Genomic DNA, 17611 nt, shown 5'->3' with positions numbered 1-17611 from the left:
CTTAGGTTTATGACCGTGATGCTCATTTCCTACAGAAGCAATAAGTTTGGGTTGGTTTGTTGTTTATGAATGTGTCACTTGGTAGGTTTTGAGTATTTAGATTTCGAATTGTATACCCAAGGTTTTGAGTATGTAGTAAAGATTTGCCCGTGGAAAGAATATATTTGCTTGAAGGATTTTGTTTAATTTTCTTGTTTGAGGAACACATCCAGTGGTGCTCAGAATTTACTCCTAACGCTGCACTCGGAGATCACGCCTGGCAGTCTCAGTTAACCAACTGGGATAGTGGAAATTGAACCTCAGTCTGTCATGTGCAAGGCAAGCCCTTACACTCTGTACTGTCACTCTGGTCCCTACAGGTGTTTTGTTTGTAGGTTTTCTTGTTTGTTTATCCCAGAGATGTGATTCCAACTCAGAATGCCAGAGGAAAAAATTCACCAGAACAATGTCATTTAAATACATCCCTTAGCGTTCCACTAAATGTAAAAAATCAAAGAGGCTCAAATTCATACAATTTATTCTTTTGTTTTTGTTTTTAGGCCACACTTAGAAATACTCAGGGCTGACTCTTGACTGCACTCAGAGATCACTCCTGGGGCAGTTCAAGGGAGCATATGGGAGCTGGATCGACCTGGGTTAGCCAGGGCCAACTGTCACAGGACTTGACTCAGCAGGCACTGTGTTTCCAACTCAGCGGTAGAACAGAAGCACTGCTGCCTCTGTGATCTCCCGGCTGTTGCTAGCCTCTTTGTGAGTCCCGTAACCGCTCCAGTCAAAGGCAGAGAAATCTCCACACTGCCGGGAGTTGCCCTCTGGGAAGAAGCCGCCTCCCCCGATGCAGTGCTGGAAGCAGAAGGACCCAGTTAGTGTTTTGCTGCTAAACACTGGTCCAGTGTGCTTGCACCTCCCAGCCACATTCTTTTGTTGTTGTTGTTGTTGATGATGATGATGATGATGATGATGATGATGATGATGATGATTACTAGGGATCATATGGGATGCTGGGGATAGAACTAAGGCAAATGCTCCACCTACTGTGTGTTCGACCCCCTCTGCCCCTTTTGAATCTCTTTTCATCAGGGACCTCTGATAGCTCTTCCAGGCTTCCTTCCTGCCCCTTCACTGCCCCTCAATACCCTCTCTCACCTCTCTTCCCTTCCCAGGCCAGCCCCTAAATACTGATCTGAAGGGCTCTAGCTGCATCCCCCCTTTTGAGACTCCCCTCCCAGATTTCTGGTGCTCTAAGCCTCCTCCCATGATCACAGCGCCTACATGCTGTGGGTCTGTTCCCTGAAGCCCTGCAGAGACCTTCATCCCGCACCTCCAGGTCCTGAGAACACACAGTTCTGGAATCTAATGAAGCAAAAGCAAAGGAACCCTGACCTCTTGTCTCTGCCCTGCCTTTTTCTTCACCTTGTCTCTTTCAGATAGCAGCTGGTCTTCCAGACAATCTGATGTCAATTTAGACTCTGTCTCCACAATTGCCCGGGACATAGACTGACCCATCAGTCACTTGCACTTGATCCACATCCCTTATCACCACCTGCTCCATCCCCAATATGGAAGGATCCTTGGTTCATCACCGTGTCTTGATCATCACTAACATGTACCTCATTCCTCAGCAGTTTTCCCCGTACTGTGACCAACAGGTCCCCAATCCATGACCATGGAAGTCATCTGTCTTCAGCATACCCCTGACCCGTCACCAACATGCCTTGATCTTGCCCAGATCCATCACCACTTCCCCCAGTATCATGATCCACAGTCCCTGACATTTGCCAGTAGGGCCCTGACCCAGCTTTGCCCAGTGGACCTTCTGCAGGAACCTCCATTCTAGTTCAAGGAGGAGTTTTGCAATCACGGCTCTTTCTTCTCCCATCATTGAGGTTCAGGCTCCAAACCAAAGCTTCCCACTTCTCCCCAGCCCCAGCACTGCTAGTTCCCATCTGTCCGTGCTTTATTCTCCACTGAGCTTTGTTGAACACTAATGTGTCTTTTATTTATTTATTTTTTGGTCACACCTGGCTTCACTCTGGGGTTATTCCTGCTCTGCGCTCCAAAATCTCTCCAGGTAGGCTCGGGGATCCATATGGGATGCTGGGAATCAAACTACCATCCATCCTGGGTTGGCTGTATGCAAGGCAAATGCCTTATCGCTGTGCTATCTCTTCGGCCTCACTTCTGTTTTTTGACACTCAACACAACCATCACATTTTCAGGAATCACATTCCTATCTTTGGTAGGACCATAGCACCTCATTGAGCTGATGTCTACACAGATCCACGGCTTATGTGTCTGAAACATAGCTCCTGCCCTGTGATAGTTTCTAGTCTCTCATGCTCTAACGTTTCTTCTTTCTTTTTTTTTTTTATTTTTTTTTGTGGGGGGGAGCCACACCTGGTGATGCTCAAGAATTACTCCTGGCTTGGGGGACCATATGGTACACTAGAGGATAGAATTACTGGGTTAGCATGCACTTGCCAGGCAAACGCCCTACCGCTTGCACCACTGCTCTGGCCCTTGTGCTCTGACATTTTTGTCCCTCATCTGAGCTCCCACAGGACCATCCTGATATATGTCCCACACCTGCAGCACAAGCTCCTATTTTGTGTGTTTTGGGGGAGTTTTGCATGGTGTGTCAAAGACTCACAAAAATAGTGGGACAAGCAGGAGCCATGGAAGAAGTGTTTAGAAACACAACCCCACACACATCTGAACAAATAGGTGCTCACACACACTCTACCCACACTGGCTGTTTTCCCCCAGACTTACATGTTCTGTGTTGCACCCTGTGACTCTCATCCCTGCACACAGAGCATTGGCTGCTCTCTCATTATTGAACACCCGGAACTGGATGAACCCAGCCTGAAACTCCCCTGGAAAGAAGAACAGAAAAAGATTAAGTTTCAAGTTTTCAGGATATGGCCAGAGCAATACTACAACAGGGAGGACATGTGCCTTGCATGAGGCCAATCAGGGTTCAATCTCCTGCATCACATATAGTCCCCCAAGCCTGCCAGGAGTGACTCCTGAGTGTAGAGCCAGGAGTAACCCCTGAGCACTGTTGAGTGTGGCCCAAAAACAAAACAAAAAAAAATATTTTTAAGAGTAAGTTTAAAAGCCTTACTCATTTTTGTTGTTGTTTTTTGTTTGTTTCGTTTTGTTTTGTTTTTCAACCACACCCATTTGATGCTCAGGGGTTACTCCTGGCTAAGCACTCAGAAATTGCCCCTGGCTTGGGGGGACCATATGGGACGCTAGGGGATTGAACTGCGGTCCTTTCTTGGCTAGCACTTGCAAGGCAGACATCTTACCTCTAGCGCCAACTCAAAAGCCTTACTCTTAAAGTAAGTACTTTTTAAAGTAAAAAATTTTTAAATTTTAAGAGTAAGTTTAAAAGCCAATGTGATAGCACAGCAGTAGGGTGTTTTCCTTGCATGCAGATGACCCGGGACGGACCTGGGTTCAATCCCCTGCATTCCATTTGGTCTCCTGAGCCTACCAGAAGCAATTTCTGAGCTCAGAGCCAGAAACTCTTGAGCACTGCCAGGTGTGCTCCACCCTTCCAAAAAAGAGTAAGTTTAAAAGTTTAAAGGTGGAGGCTAGATGGGCCAGAGTGATAGCACAGCAGTAGGGTGATTGCCTTGCATACGGCCGACCCAGGACAACTTGGATTTGATCCCTGGCATCCCATATGGTTCCCAAGCCAGTAACAATTTCTGAGTGCAGAGCCAGGATTTACCCCTGAGCACCAATGGACATGGCCAAAAACAAACAAACAAGATTGAGGCTAGAGGTTTTATTTTGTTTGTTTTGGTTTTGTTTTTTGGGCCACATCCATCAGTGGTGAGGGATTACTCCTGGTTCTGCACTTAGAAACAGCTCCTAGCTCAAGGGACAATATGGGATGCTGGGAACTGAACCCAGGCCTGTCCTAGATCAGCTTCGTGGGTTAGGCACTTGCCTTGCAACACATCCAGCATGGATTGATCTCCAGCACCCTATATTGTCCTCTGAGTAAGGCCAGGAGTAAGTCCTGAGTGCAGAGTCAGGGTAACCCCTGAGCTTCATTGGGTATAGCCCCCAAACAAACAAAATATAAATAAAGAAAAGCTTAAAAAAAAGTTCAAGACTTTTACATCTTCCTACCATCATGGATATCCTAATCAGTAGTTGGGTACCCCTGTGCATCACAGGGATCCAGTCTTGTGGGGGTGTCCCCTGACATGACATGGATTACAGAGATCTTTGTGTATCTGGGACAGGGGATAACGGGGCCCACGGGGATGCTTGCCTGCCTGAGGCCACAGGAGACACTCACCCCACAGTGTGAGCCTAAACCTCAGCTAACCCTATGCAGATCCTGTTAACCCACTTCCATCAAATAATCATGATGGCAAAGGGACAGAAGGCAGAACAGACTCAGAGCAGAAGGGACCACATTGATGTTCTTCTCGGCTTGCCCCAGGACAATGGGTCTATGCTCACATTGGTTTGAAAATACTCACTTTGACCCAGGGGGGAGTAGTAAGAGGCAGTTATTTTTGCATTTCCATAGTCATAGTCCACAGGAATGGCAGGGCCGTTATCATTCCAACATCTGCCAAGGCCATACCGCACAGGGTATCTCTGCAAGAGCCAATGGAGGGTGTGTGAATCTGGAGGGTGGGTTCCAAGGTAGGGTTCAGTCCTTCTCCCTCCCACTTCAAGGCTTCCTCAGCTTGGCTCAGAGCTCCTGAGAAAACAGCAGAGAGGTCACAGCGACCCAGGGTGCAGACCCCACGTCACCTCTCAAGTGTCCTGTAGAGCCCAGCTGCGATTTACCTCAGTGTGGACTCCGATTGCCCTGCAGACCCTCCACCTCACAGCTTGGGTACCTGGTAGACGCCAAAGAGGTTGTTTCCAAGTTTACGAAAGAAGTGCGAGGAGGTGTGATACCGCAGCAGTGACCTATTTCTCCAGGAGCCCAGTGGAGTCTGGTTAGGTACATGCCAGATGCTCAGGTCCAAGGCCTGGATGTCGTAGTAGCCGGGGTTCTGCACAGCACCCCAGAGCTTGATGGCACCATGCCCAAATCTGCTCCCCATACAGTCCCAGGAAGTCAGATCACCATATGGGGAACAGGACCCTGCACAGCCCAGAAGGAGCATGGAGAGGAGGACCCAAAGTGCTCCTGACCACAGTACTCCACCATGGACCCACCCCAACTTCCAGCAGCTCAGCCAGCCCACTGCGCCATGGCACAGGCCAGGCCAGTGGTGCCCACCTTGTAGTCATCACTGGTGGCCGCCTCAGCAGACCCAAAGGTGTTGTAATTGGCCCAGTTATTGTCCCCAGATGGGTAGTCAGCACGGTTTCCCTGCTGGCTGGACCAGCGGTCCCCCACAGTGCACCGCCCAGCGAGGTGGTTCTCATGTACGCTGGCCACCAGGGTCCAGCCGCCCCCCTCCGTGGTCATGTCACAGAAGGTCTGGTAGATGAGCCCGTTCTTTGTTCGGAGCCGATATAGCCCATCTGCAAGGAACACCCAGATGCCCCAGCTCAGATCTCTGCCATCAGACCCAGAATATGCAGGCCGAAGAGTCCCACCATGGCTGGTAGCACCATGTCTCTTAAGGAGCTCTTAGGGTCATTTCTGAGTGGAGATAGCCCCCTAAACCCTATTTCCACTCCTGCTGCAAGGATTTGCAGAGCAGATGTCTCTGGTGTCTCCTGGTTCCATGTCCCCTGAATATCCTCTGAGAGTCACTGGAATACTGAGTCCCCAAATGCAAAGGGGCATGTTTGCTATCTCTGAGGGTGCCCAAAGCCTCATTTACTCATAAACCCCCTAGTTTGGCTGAGCCTGAGTAAATAGGTTGCCTGGCTCTCCCCACGTCCATGGTGTCTCCAAGCCAAGAGACTCATAGGACTGGGATGGGCCCATACGTACCCTTCGAGTTTGGATGATCTTTTTTGATTTCTCTGCAGCTCCGAGGTAGGGAGGCAAAGCCCTGGCTGGTCTCAGGCATCTCCAGAGACGAGGTTCCTGCTGTGGAAACAGAGTCATTCTCCTCTCCAGGGGCGAGACACTCTGTCCTCCACAGCTCCCAGTCCTGTCTGTCACCTGCACTTGCTCTGAGACCGGATTCCCATTCTCTTGGGCTGTGTGACCTTGTCCATAGCAGGCAGCACTGACTGACCTGTCTCCTAACTCTTGAGGACCCCACCCTGTGAGGATGGTGTATGGGGGGCTCCCTGAGCCCGCCCTGACCCCAAGGTACCCTGGATCTAAACTTAGGCCCCAGTGGTAGCAGTGATGGGAAGGAATCTGGTCCCCCCACATCCCTCACTGCTGCGCTTTTAGCCCCTCAGGAACACAGAGTAGGGAAGGACCCCACACTCCATGAGCATTCAGAATCCTCAGAGACCAGAGTGACCCCCCCAAGCCAGGTTCACGTTCTTGTCACTTTTCTGAGCATCTCGGTTTGTTCCCCTTGCAGGATGGAATTAGCCCCTGGGCCCTGCTAAAATGCCCAGACTCACTTGCGTCCCCGGTGGCCACGGAGCGGAAAAGCAGGCAGGAGCACAGGAACAAGGTCAGCTAAGGGGACAGGACACACAGGTCACCAGCAGGTCTATCTTCTCCTTCCTCCCTCCCACCTTACTCCAAACCTCAAGGGGATGCAGTTTTCTGGGGCTTTTTTAACTCAGGGGGCTCCCATCTCTTCACACCTATACATAACCCTCCTTCCTCTGACCCACATCACACCTGAGATGCCATGTTTTGCACTGCACCGGGATCACGCTGGACCTGATGCACAGATACCCTCCTCTCTCCCGCTGATGCTGGAGCTCAGAGTGCCTGCTGAAGAGTTCCAGACTCCCTTCTTCTGCAAAGGTGCTGCTGCAGGGCTGTACCTGCCTTTATGCATGCAGCCCCCCCCCCCAGTTTGTGCCCCTCCCTGTAATGGGTTTATTGAGGGCAGGTGGGGTGCAGAGCCCCTGGGATGGGAGGAATCACGTATCTGCTGGAGGCAGGCGCTATCCTTTGGAATCTCTGGAAGGCTTTCCCTGACACGCATCTGTCAGCATTTACCCTTTGCCCCACCCTCCAGCTCTGCACAGCTGACCTGCAGGGCCTGTCCTATATACTCTTGCCAACTGGAACCAGCACCTGCAGTCACCACAGTCTTTTTACTTATGTTATAATAGTCATAAGTCAATATTGACTCTCTTAGCAAGATAACAAAGTGATAGATGCTCTCACCTCCCTGGCATGGCTTCACTCAGGGTGCTGTGACCCATGTGCTTTACAACCCTCCCTCCTCCTCTGCACACGCTATGGCCTTTCATCTTATTCCATCTCTGATCAATTGTGCACACAATGACACCGACATGATGTGTGTTTTCCATCACAGGACTGTCCTTCCTCATCTCTGCACTCTCTCCAGCTTCCCACATGGCCTCTCCTATTGCCAAGAGTCCTGGGTGACTAGGCTCCAGGCTGGCACTGAGCAGCCTCCAAGACCTGGGATATTTGAGGTCTGTGTCTTCCTTCCCTCTCTTTGGAGTCTCTTGTCCATAATGTTTCTGGGGCTGCTCCATGTTTGAACATCATTCTCCATGCCCACTGCTGCCTTCCTTCAGCTGATGTCCTATGACCTTATGACTTGGGGTCCCTACATCTCTTCTGCTAGTTGTGTGTTGCACTGGGATGAAGTGCTCTGGGTCTGACAGCCCCACCCAAGACATGAAAAGGCCTCTCTAAAACAGTGTGCATTGCTAGAACCAGTGTTGGCCAAGCCTGAACCCCAGTTCTGTACACTGTACCCAGAGATGGCTTTACACCACATGGCATCAGCCCACAGGAGACTTCTCACATGGTACTTGCAGCCCTTAGCTCCTGGTGCCTGACCACAGGTTGTTATTTAGGGCTTCAGAAATCCCTTACTGGCTTTCTTTCCTTTTCTCTTTTTGCTTCAGAGTGAGCGACACACGTTGTGGTGCTCAAGGCTTACTCCAGGCTCTGGGCTCAGGGATCACTCCAGGAAGGGCTCAGGAGATCATATGGAATGATTTTTGTTTGTTTTGGAGCCATACCTGGTGAGGTTCAGGGCATACCCTGGCTCTGAACTCAGGAATCACACCTTGATGGTGCCCAGGAAATCATAGGGGATGCTAAAGAGTCAAGTCAGATTGATTGGCTGTGTACAAGGCAAGTGTCCTCCTCTCTGTACTGTCTCTCTAGCCCTCTTCATTGACTTCCTTATTTTTCTAGAGTGGAATGAATATGGCCTGCAGGCCTCCAGCATCAGATGCTCAGGGATTCATCACCACAGCCTCGGGGAGACAGCTGGGGGGGTTCCCAATCAAAGGAACTGGCTGTCATGTGTCTCTGCCTGGACAATGGGTTTAGTTCTGCATTTTCTGGAGTCATCATGGTGTGGTGCCATCATAAACTCGGGATGTCCAGCCATCAACTCTTTCCTATGTTGAGCAGCATCAGGCAGGCAGGCAGCCACAGTCAGCTCCCTGTGACCTCCAGTCCATATTAGGGTTTTAGAAAGCAACCCCCATACACACACCGGGGTCTTCCGAGATGGGGTGGCGATCAGGGATTGTGGGCAACAATTTATCTGTTGGAGAGATTCATGCTGTGCACCAGAATAGTCACATGTAGTATCAACCTGGACCAGTGGCCTCGAGGTACATAGTACAGTGACCCCCCTCCCAGTTTCCTGGCTCTACCCCTACACCACACAGGAGTCTTTAGGGGTTAGTGGGAATGTCCAGGCAGAACTTGGCTCTCCCTGACCTCCCAGAATCCTAGTTATTGTAGAGAGACAGTGTGCTGCTTCTGTTTCATTTATTTGGGGGTCCCAGGCTAATCTCAGGGGGCCATTACCCACAACAATTGGCTAACCTAGCCAGAAGGTTCATGCTAGAGGAGACGTGCTGCTGGGGCCCAGTAGTCAGACTAGTCAGGACTCAGAGACACCTGCTCATTGGCCTCCAGTGTTCCACCCAGCGATTCTCAGGTGTCCACATGGTCCGGGGGACTGAGCCTGGGTCCCATGTATGCAAAGCCCAAGCCCTGCTGTGTGCTCTGGGCCTTTCCTCCTGTGCAGCTTCTTCCCAATCTTTCACTCAGCTTTTTAGCTTGTTTGTTTGTTTGTTTGTTTGTTTGTTTGTTTGTTTGTTTTTGGGCCACACCTGGTGGTGCTCAGAGGTTATTCCTGGCTCTGCATTCCGACATCCCTCCTGGCAGGCTTGGGAGACCACATAGGATGCTGGAAACTGAACCCAGGTCCGTTCTGGGTCAGCCTCTTGCAAGACAAATGCCCTGTCACTGTGCTATCACTAAGCCCCCTATTTCAGCATTTCTGTAGATATTTGCTCGCTTGCTGCTCTTCCCAAGAAGCACGGGGAGGGCTGGTCCCAGACACCAGGCAGGGTCCTGCAGGAAGACCAGCTGAGCAGGCTGCAGAGCCTTGGTCTTCTGGGGTTGGCTCTGGTGGTCCCTTGGGAGGCTCATTTCCTTGGGTGTCAAGTTGATGACTGATACCTTCCCTGCACCCAGGCGGATCCTGGGGAAAACTCTGGTGCTCTGAAACTCTAAATGCTGCACGAACATGGATGAGATAAGGCTCTTTTCTACAGACCATCTGTTTCTCCCACTATGGGCACCTTATCCCAGTTCAACTTGTCCAGTTCAACTTACTGAGCCAAGTTTGGGGTTTGGAAGAAAGAGACAAAGAGGAGGAGCATGAGGAGCATGAGTGTGGAGAGCTGGAGTTGGGGAGAACCTCTACGCCTCTATATATTTGCATGAGTGCCTCTTCCCAGGGAGACTGCATCCACGCTCTGGCTTGGTGGAACTGAGCAGCAATCTCTAGACTAGGGTGGGATGCCCAACAGTTTAGTGTTACTTGGAAAGAGAAATTTCCAACTGATCTCCACAAATTGTTTCAAAATACATCCGTAGGATTAGAGTGATAGTAAAGTGGGAATGGTGCTTGCCTTGGACGTGATAACCCAGGTTTGAACCCCAGCATCTCATATGTTCCCCTGAACACTGCCAGAAGTGATCCTTGAATACAGAACCAAGGAGTAACCTCTGATCATCAGTGGTGTGGTCTAAAAACAACAACCAAAGATATGTCCCTAAATTTAAGTTTTCCCCCAGTGAAATATTGATGGATGGCTGAAGCAATAACACAGTGGATAGGGCATTTACCTTGCATGTGGCTGACCAGGTTTGATCCCTAGTATTTTATATGGTCTCTGGTGCCTTCCAGGAGTGATTCCTAAATGCTGAGCCAGGAATAACCCCTGAGAAATGCCAGGTATGGACAAACGTCCAAAAAAAAGAGCAGTGGTGACTAGGTATGTGTCAAACTGTGGTCATGAAGTTTCTAGAAATATGTTGGATGTTCCTAGTGCCCCCGGAATTAGAGGTGCAGCTTAGTACCTGAATAAGTTTTCACATGTACTAGGATGAGTCAAAAGCACTGGATTCAAGTCAGGCATGAATGATAAATGAGGGCCATGTTCTGTTTGAGGAGCATGAATGATGCTTGCAGATTGTATTCCAAGCAGTATGGTGATTCCTCAAAAGCAAAACCTAGAGTCACCCTTATCCAGCAATACTACCTGAAGGTATAAACAACACACCCAGGGCCAGAGAGAAAGCACAACAGTAGGGCTTTTGCCTTGCATACACGGCCAACTCTGGACAGAACCCAGTTCAATTTTGGAATCCCATATGGTTCCCCAAGCTGGCAGAAGCGATTTCTGAGCTCAGAGTCATGAGTAACCCCTGAATGCTGCTGGGTGTGACCGAAAAACAAAAACAAAACAAAATACAACCATGAAAATGGGGTTCTCAGGAGTGATGTCTTACTTCAGTCACCTTGGGGGAGGTTCACATTAGCTCAAATGTGGAAAAGTCTTTGTGAATGAATAGAAGCTCTATAAAAAAATCCAAGGCAATATGGGATAGTACTTGACCTGAGCGTGGAGACATCAAGCTAAGTGAAAGAAGCTGAGTGACTGAGTTACTGCTTCTTGGGAGCATGAGGAGACTAGAGTGGTGTGGGTAGCAGCAATATGCCTGTACTTCATGTCTCTAGTTGGAAAGAAGAGGAATGGTGGACTCTGCCTGGAGACCCCATCAGAACTAAATAGTCCATTTAATGCTAGGCTCAGAGGCTCAGATTTCTCAGGACCAAACACAGAACACTGGCTTGTAGGCCATAGAGATTGCTCAGTAGTAGGCCATATGCCTTGCATGTAGCCAATCCAGGACAGAAGGTGGCTCAAATCCCGGCATCCCATAGCCTGCCAGTAGCGAGTTCTGAGCACAGAGCCAGGAGTAACCCGAGTGCCACTGGATGTGACCCAAAAGCAAAAACAAAAACAAAAAGAACACTGGCTTGTTGGGGCCAGAGTGAGAGCACAGCTGTAGGGTGTTTACCTTGTATGCAGCCAACCCAAGACAGACTCCCAGTTTGATTCCCAGCATCCCAGATGGTCCCCTGAGCCTACCAGGAGCTATTTCTGAGTGCAGAGCCAGGAGTAATCTCTGAACATTGATGAATGTGACCCCCCCCAAAAAAAAACAACCTTAAAATAAACAACCTTAAAAAATAAAAACAACCTTAAAATAAAGAACGCTGGCTTGTGTATGTGAATGCTCGAGTGTACATGTGAGGTGTGTGTGTGTGTGTGTGTGTGTGTGTGTGTGTGTGTGTGTGTGTGTGTGTGTCAGGGGCACACCATGTGGTGTTCGGAACTTACTCCTGGCTCTGAACTCAGATCACTCCTGGCAGGCTCAAGAGACCATATGGGATGCCTGGGAATCAAACCTGAGTCAGCTGTGTGTAAGACAAAGACTCTACTATTCCTGCAGTTCCAGCTTTTGTTTTTGTTTTGTTTGGGGGCCACACCTAGTAATGCTCAGTATTTACTCTTGGCTCTGCGCTCAGGATCATACTCCTATTAGATTCAGAAGACTATCTAATGTGAGTCAGCTGTGTGCCAGGCAAGTGCCCTTACTTTTCTTTTTCTTTTCTTTTTTTCTTTTTCTTTTTGTTTTTAATTTCAATAAGTTTTTATTGAGAATATTCTGTATGCAAGTATCCACATAGGTCTGGAGGATACAAATAACACAACTAATATAACAAAAACTTGAGAATGATATTATTTATCGATAACGTTAAATTCCATAAAATGTGCCTTACAATGTAGAGAAAATTACATCCTGAAAATGACTGACAAAGTCACAAACATTAATGTGAACATTGGCCTTGCATTTTCTTGGATAGTTTGAGTAAGTCAGGTTTGTATGTTGTTGTTTTTTAATTTTAGGCATGATTCCAGGTTCTCATCGATAAGACAATTTCTCAATTTACTCTTGATAATATTCATGCTTGAAAATGATTTTCACATAAATATGTAGACCTGAACAAGTAAAGAACAGAAAAACTAGCTTTTTTAGTTGATTATATGCGTCAGGAATACTATTCCAGGTGTTAAAAAACAACATATCTTCCTTTTCCAGGTCTTTCAAAGCAGACCACTTGTGCTGTGAACTAAGTTCACATTTGTGTTTCTCCAATCTTTTTTTTTTTTAACTTTGAAGGCATAGTATTTTTACATATTCATGCACATACATATTTTAAGTTTAAGTTAACATCAAAAGTTTAAGAGGTTTTTTTTTGGGGGGGCTATTCAAAAGGGCACAGTAAAAATGGTGTTAGAGTGGCAAATATTGTTTGCATAGGCCCACCAAAATATGGGGGTCATAGAAAGGAATAGCCTTGGCCTAAATACAAGGAGACCCTACCCCTGAAGTTTTCTGGCACAAGACCAACTCTAGGCTCCAGGCAAACTAGTTTATTCAATCCAAGTCATTGTCTGTAGTGCCAATACAGTTTTATTTTTCACACAGTCCTATTGTTGGCATCAGGTTTCTGTATTAAAGATCCTGGAATCTGCACATCCTACATTGAAGTCCGGCTGGTGTGGAGTATCCTCTAGTTTCACCTCACAATTAAGAGGCAATACAGCAAGCCCTGTTCAGTAAGGAGGTCATTGTTCCTGTTAAGTCTTTTCAGTGTTAAGGGAAGTCTCTTTTGAGTAGATCGATGTCAGAGCAGCTGTAGGGTCTTCTCTGGTAGAGGATTGCCTCCAGGTGATGTTATAGACAACCTTGGATGTTTTGTAGATGTCTTCTCTAGATCAGGGGTGAATGGAGAATGCCTGTGCCAGGTCTTTATGTCAACGTTCAGGGTGTAAGGTCTCATTGCACTACAAGATTTGTGTGTTCCCATCTCTATTAGATAAGAACTTATTGGTATGTATAGTATTTTCCCGTTTTTTTTTTTTTTTTTTTTTTTTTTTTTGGTTTTTGGGCCACACCCGGTAACGCTCAGGGGTTACTCCTGGCTATGTGCTCAGAAGTTGCTCCTGGCTTGGGGGACCGTATGGGATGCCGGGGGATCGAACTGTGGTCCGTCCAAGGCTAGCGCAGGCAAGGCAGGCACCTTACCTTTAGCGCCACCACCCGGCCCCAGTATTTTCCCGTTTTAGTGTGCCTAAGCAAACAATAAATAGTGCCACGTGGTGTTATCAGAGTATATGGGGGCCTAAAATACCAACAATACCCATGACTTGGTTCAAACATAAGCATTTAACTGAGGGATTCTTTCACACCAAATTCCATATTGAGAAGTTCACAAAGAGCAGATAAAAAAGGGGGGGGGGAATCGTCGCTGTATAAGAAAATATTCAGCAAAAGTTATAGCCGTCAAAGAAAACACCCATAAAATGTTGAAAAGACATACGTGTCCTTTTTATGCCTTTTGGAATAGTTGGGTGGGTGTTAACTCCAGGGCACCACTTTGGTCTGTAACTTAGGACTCTACAGTACTTAAGTTAGAAAGGGTAAATGAGGAGTAGGTGATAGGGGTTAAGGAAGTTAAAGAGAAAAATGATCTTTTGTAGGGGTGTGCAAAAGGGCAGAGTACAAAATGGACATTCTGCATACATAAAAACATAATTCAATGATAGTGAGTACTATTAATGGATCTTGTTCTTGCGGGGGCGCTAGCCCCCATGCGATTTTGAAAATATAGACTGAAAAGAGATTACCAGTGAAGCTGGGAGGCCAGAAGTTCAGGGCCCCACCCATACCCTCCCTAAGGAGCTGAATGGATAATGGGGGAAAGCCTAGGATATCTTCAAGCTCCGCCAAGGGACCCAACTCACCGACTTGCCCAGGCATATGGCCCGGGGAAGCCCTGGAGATCTGGAGCAAGGCGGCAGAGGGGTGCTGGGGTTACCTAAGTCCGGCACCCACCCCCTAGGCCTGGTTAAGAAGGCCTCAGCATGGCAGAGGCCTGCCGAACCCCCATGCTGCTAGGCTCCCGGCTCCCAGGAAGGAGCCTGTAATGCTGGCTGTTCCATTTTGATTCCTCTCCACCCCGTTTTAATCGTGCTTAAAAGAGCCTGAACCCATCAATAAAGAGAGACCTTGATAAGACACTTTACTTAGTCTCTGTCTCTTCTCTCCCCCCCCCCATTCTTTTTACAGGCTGGAACCCCTCTATACACCCACGAAATAACGGAGTCCTGCAGACGGGACAGCCGCAGACAGCCAAGAGCAGGCTTTGTTCCCCTCCTCCTGCTATGAGGGAGCCTGGTCCAGAGCTTGAGGTGATGTGGGGTGAGAGCGAGGCTGGGTGCAAGTCACTGACAATTTGATGTGCTTTGTCCCTGAGCAACTGAGCCCAGAAAGTGGCCTTACAAGTATACAGATAAGACCAGCGGCAGAAGTTCTTGGCATCCTTTGAGAAGAATCGCTATCCAGGCAGTGCCAGGAGCTGGCCAGCAACTCCAGCTCCAGAGGTGTAGGTGCAGATAGTATCATCCGCCCTCCCCTGAATGGGCACTGTAAGCCTCGGGTCTGTCCCCCAGCCCTCCCAAGCCTCGCGACCAGCATCAAATTGATGGGCAGAGGGGAGGAAAATCTGAGAATACTAAAGGACTTTGCGTGCCTCCTCAGCGTACATTTTGTGCCTCGTTTGTAGCCTGGTGTCCATTTTGTACTACTGTGGTTTCAGAAGCAGCAGAACAGACGTCAGAAAGGGAGGAAGGCCCAGAGTGAAGTCCACTCTGCGCTGGTAGGTGCCCAGTACTCAGCAACCAGACCCAGTGGCCCCCATATATATGTCCAAGGTCCCGATGAAGTTTCACCATTGCTGCCCTGTCAGGAAGTGAAGGCTCCTGTGCTCGCCCCTAAATCCCTTACCATGTGCACCAGGAACCCAGCTCTTGCCTCCCACCGTGTGCTCCCCAACTGCACGTCCACAACAATCTGCTATGCCAATCCACTGCAAGCGAGGACTTGGGCACACACCCGAGTGCCCAGCGCTTACTCAGAGCCATTCTTCCACCTACCACGAATCTCTGGGGTCACTGCCCAGACCCTACTATCCCAGCCCATCTTGGACCCAGCTTTTTACCCCCCAGGAGAGCTAACTTGGACCCTGGACCTGGGGCTTCCCACCTCGGACAGAGCCCAGTTGAACCCAAGTCCAGGATTATGATAGGAGTTAGCAACAGTGGTCCCTGCGTTTCCAGAATAGTCGGCTGGTATGACACTATGGCCCCTTGTTAACGAGCCAGTTCAAGACTCCCAAGCCAGATCTTTGTTCACAACGCCAGCACTGCCTCTTGCTCACCAGTCGAAGGAGAAGGGGGGAAAGGCCTCTCTGCCATGACTTGAAAATGCAAACTTGAAGATGCGCTCTCTTGGGCTGGGCCTAAGCCTCTCCAGAAGAGGGACAGACCTTCCAGGCGAATGGGACCGATCTTCTCACTCTGGGGACCCTCGCTTATTTCTCCCCGCACGGGGTGTGTCATGAGTGGGCGCAGGGGTGCGGGATCCAGCCAGGTTCTCTTCTCTGAGGCCGGGGTTCCTGTGATGCAGCAGACAGCCCTCAGTGATGGTCTTCTCGAGCTGACCCCCTTCCCCGTGGCGGAGGTGTAGGGGGGCCGTCCGTTTGCTGCGCTTCCACCCGGTCTTGGTGGTGCCCCGGAGCGCTCCAGGTCGTCTGTCCATCTGGTGCCCGAGGCTGAGCCGGTGATGTCGCTTCCCATTCATTCCCTGGCGCTGTGCTTTCCCCTGTCGGACTGGGCTTTCCTAATTTAACACTTGCCGTTGGTGGTCGTTTCCCCCGCGAGGACCGATGGATCCGGTCAGTTTGTCAATGATGGGGGTGTCCGGCCGCCGTTGTCCAGCGGTGGCTGGCCCTGGGCGCGTGCCCAAAAACGGCCCGCGTAGTGCGGACGTGTGAGCAACAAGTGGTGGGTGCCGTTGTGCCAGCGGGGTCCCCTCGGGGCTACCAGGGCCTCTTAAAGAAGGCCTCCCAAGCCCGTCGTCGCTTTCCCCTTTCTCTGAGTTGGGGAGAGCCGGCCCCTCGTTCTGGCGGACAGGGGCCGAAAATAAAATTATATAGAAATAAAAAAGAAAGAAAATGCAGACTGCCCGCAAATCGACCAGTGGTAAAGCACCCAGGAAGCAGCTGGCTACAAAGCCCCTCGCAAGAGTGCGCCCTCCACTAAAGGGGTGAAGAACCCTCATATTACAGACCTGGTTCTGTGGCACTCAGTGCAAATAGGCATTATCAGAAGTCCACTGACCTTCAGGTTCACTTCCCTTCCACTCTGGTAGGAGAAATTGCTCAGAACTTCAAAACAGATCAGCACCTCTAGAGGACAGCTATTGTTGCTCTGCAAGAGGCAGTGAGGCCTATCTGCTTGGCCTTTTTGAAGACACCAACCTGTGTGCTGTCCATGCCAAAAGACATTTCCAGCTAGCAAGCTGCATACGTGGAGAATGTGCATAAGAATCCATTATGGGGCCCAGAGAGATAGCACAGCGGTGTTTGCCTTGCAAGCAGCTGATCCAGGACCAAAGGTGGTTGGTTCGAATCCCGGTGTCCCATATGGTCCCCCGTGCCTGCCAGGAGCTATTTCTGAGCAGACAGCCAGGAGTCACCCCTGAGCAACGCCGGGTGTGACCCAAAAACCAAAAAAAAAAAAAAAAAAAAAAAGAATCCATTATGATGGAAAACATTTCAATTTTCAAAAAAAAAAAATGCTTCCCTCTTCTTGTTATTGGTAGTTCCTAACATTAGATTCCCCCCCCCGGGGGGGTCAAATTTACCTAAATATATGATTGCAAATGAAAAAATAGGGGACAGAAATCAGGTATTGGTAGTTTTCCATTTTTATTTATGTGTGAATTTTTAATATAAATGCAGGGTATAAAGCATTAATGGGAAGTCAAAATGTTCCAGTGAACAAGTTTCAGCAGTTCAAATTTATAGCAATTATAAATAAACTTGTTAAATTTTTCTGGACAATGACAGCATTTGGATTATTTTAAAACCACTAAGTTTCTTTTCTTTTGTATTTCTTTTTTTATTTTTAAAATATAAATATTTAAGCACCATGATTACAAGTTTCAGTTATAAACAGAACACCCGCTCCCTATCACCAGTGCAACATTCCCACCACCAATGCCTCCCTTCTCCCCCACCCCTACCTGTATTCGTGACAG

At 48.9% G+C, this 17611-nt stretch overlaps 1 protein-coding gene across 1 annotated transcript; it reads right to left on the bottom strand.

The window, feature by feature from the left end:
* Positions 1-690: 690 nt before the first annotated feature.
* Positions 691-9616, bottom strand: LOC126028482 (intelectin-1a-like). The gene is made up of 8 exons (XM_049787453.1): positions 9380-9616; positions 6526-6583; positions 5933-6028; positions 5267-5514; positions 4878-5036; positions 4509-4629; positions 2773-2876; positions 691-843 (listed from the first exon to the last, which is right to left on the bottom strand). Exons 1-8 carry the CDS (start codon positions 9614-9616, stop codon positions 691-693), a joined length of 1176 nt encoding a protein of 391 aa, XP_049643410.1.
* Positions 9617-17611: the final 7995 nt, after the last annotated feature.

Source organism: Suncus etruscus, chromosome 14 (assembly GCF_024139225.1).
Source record: "Suncus etruscus isolate mSunEtr1 chromosome 14, mSunEtr1.pri.cur, whole genome shotgun sequence".
Classification (NCBI taxonomy): Eukaryota; Metazoa; Chordata; class Mammalia; order Eulipotyphla; family Soricidae; genus Suncus; species Suncus etruscus.
This window is presented reverse-complemented; position numbering and strand designations above follow the sequence as displayed.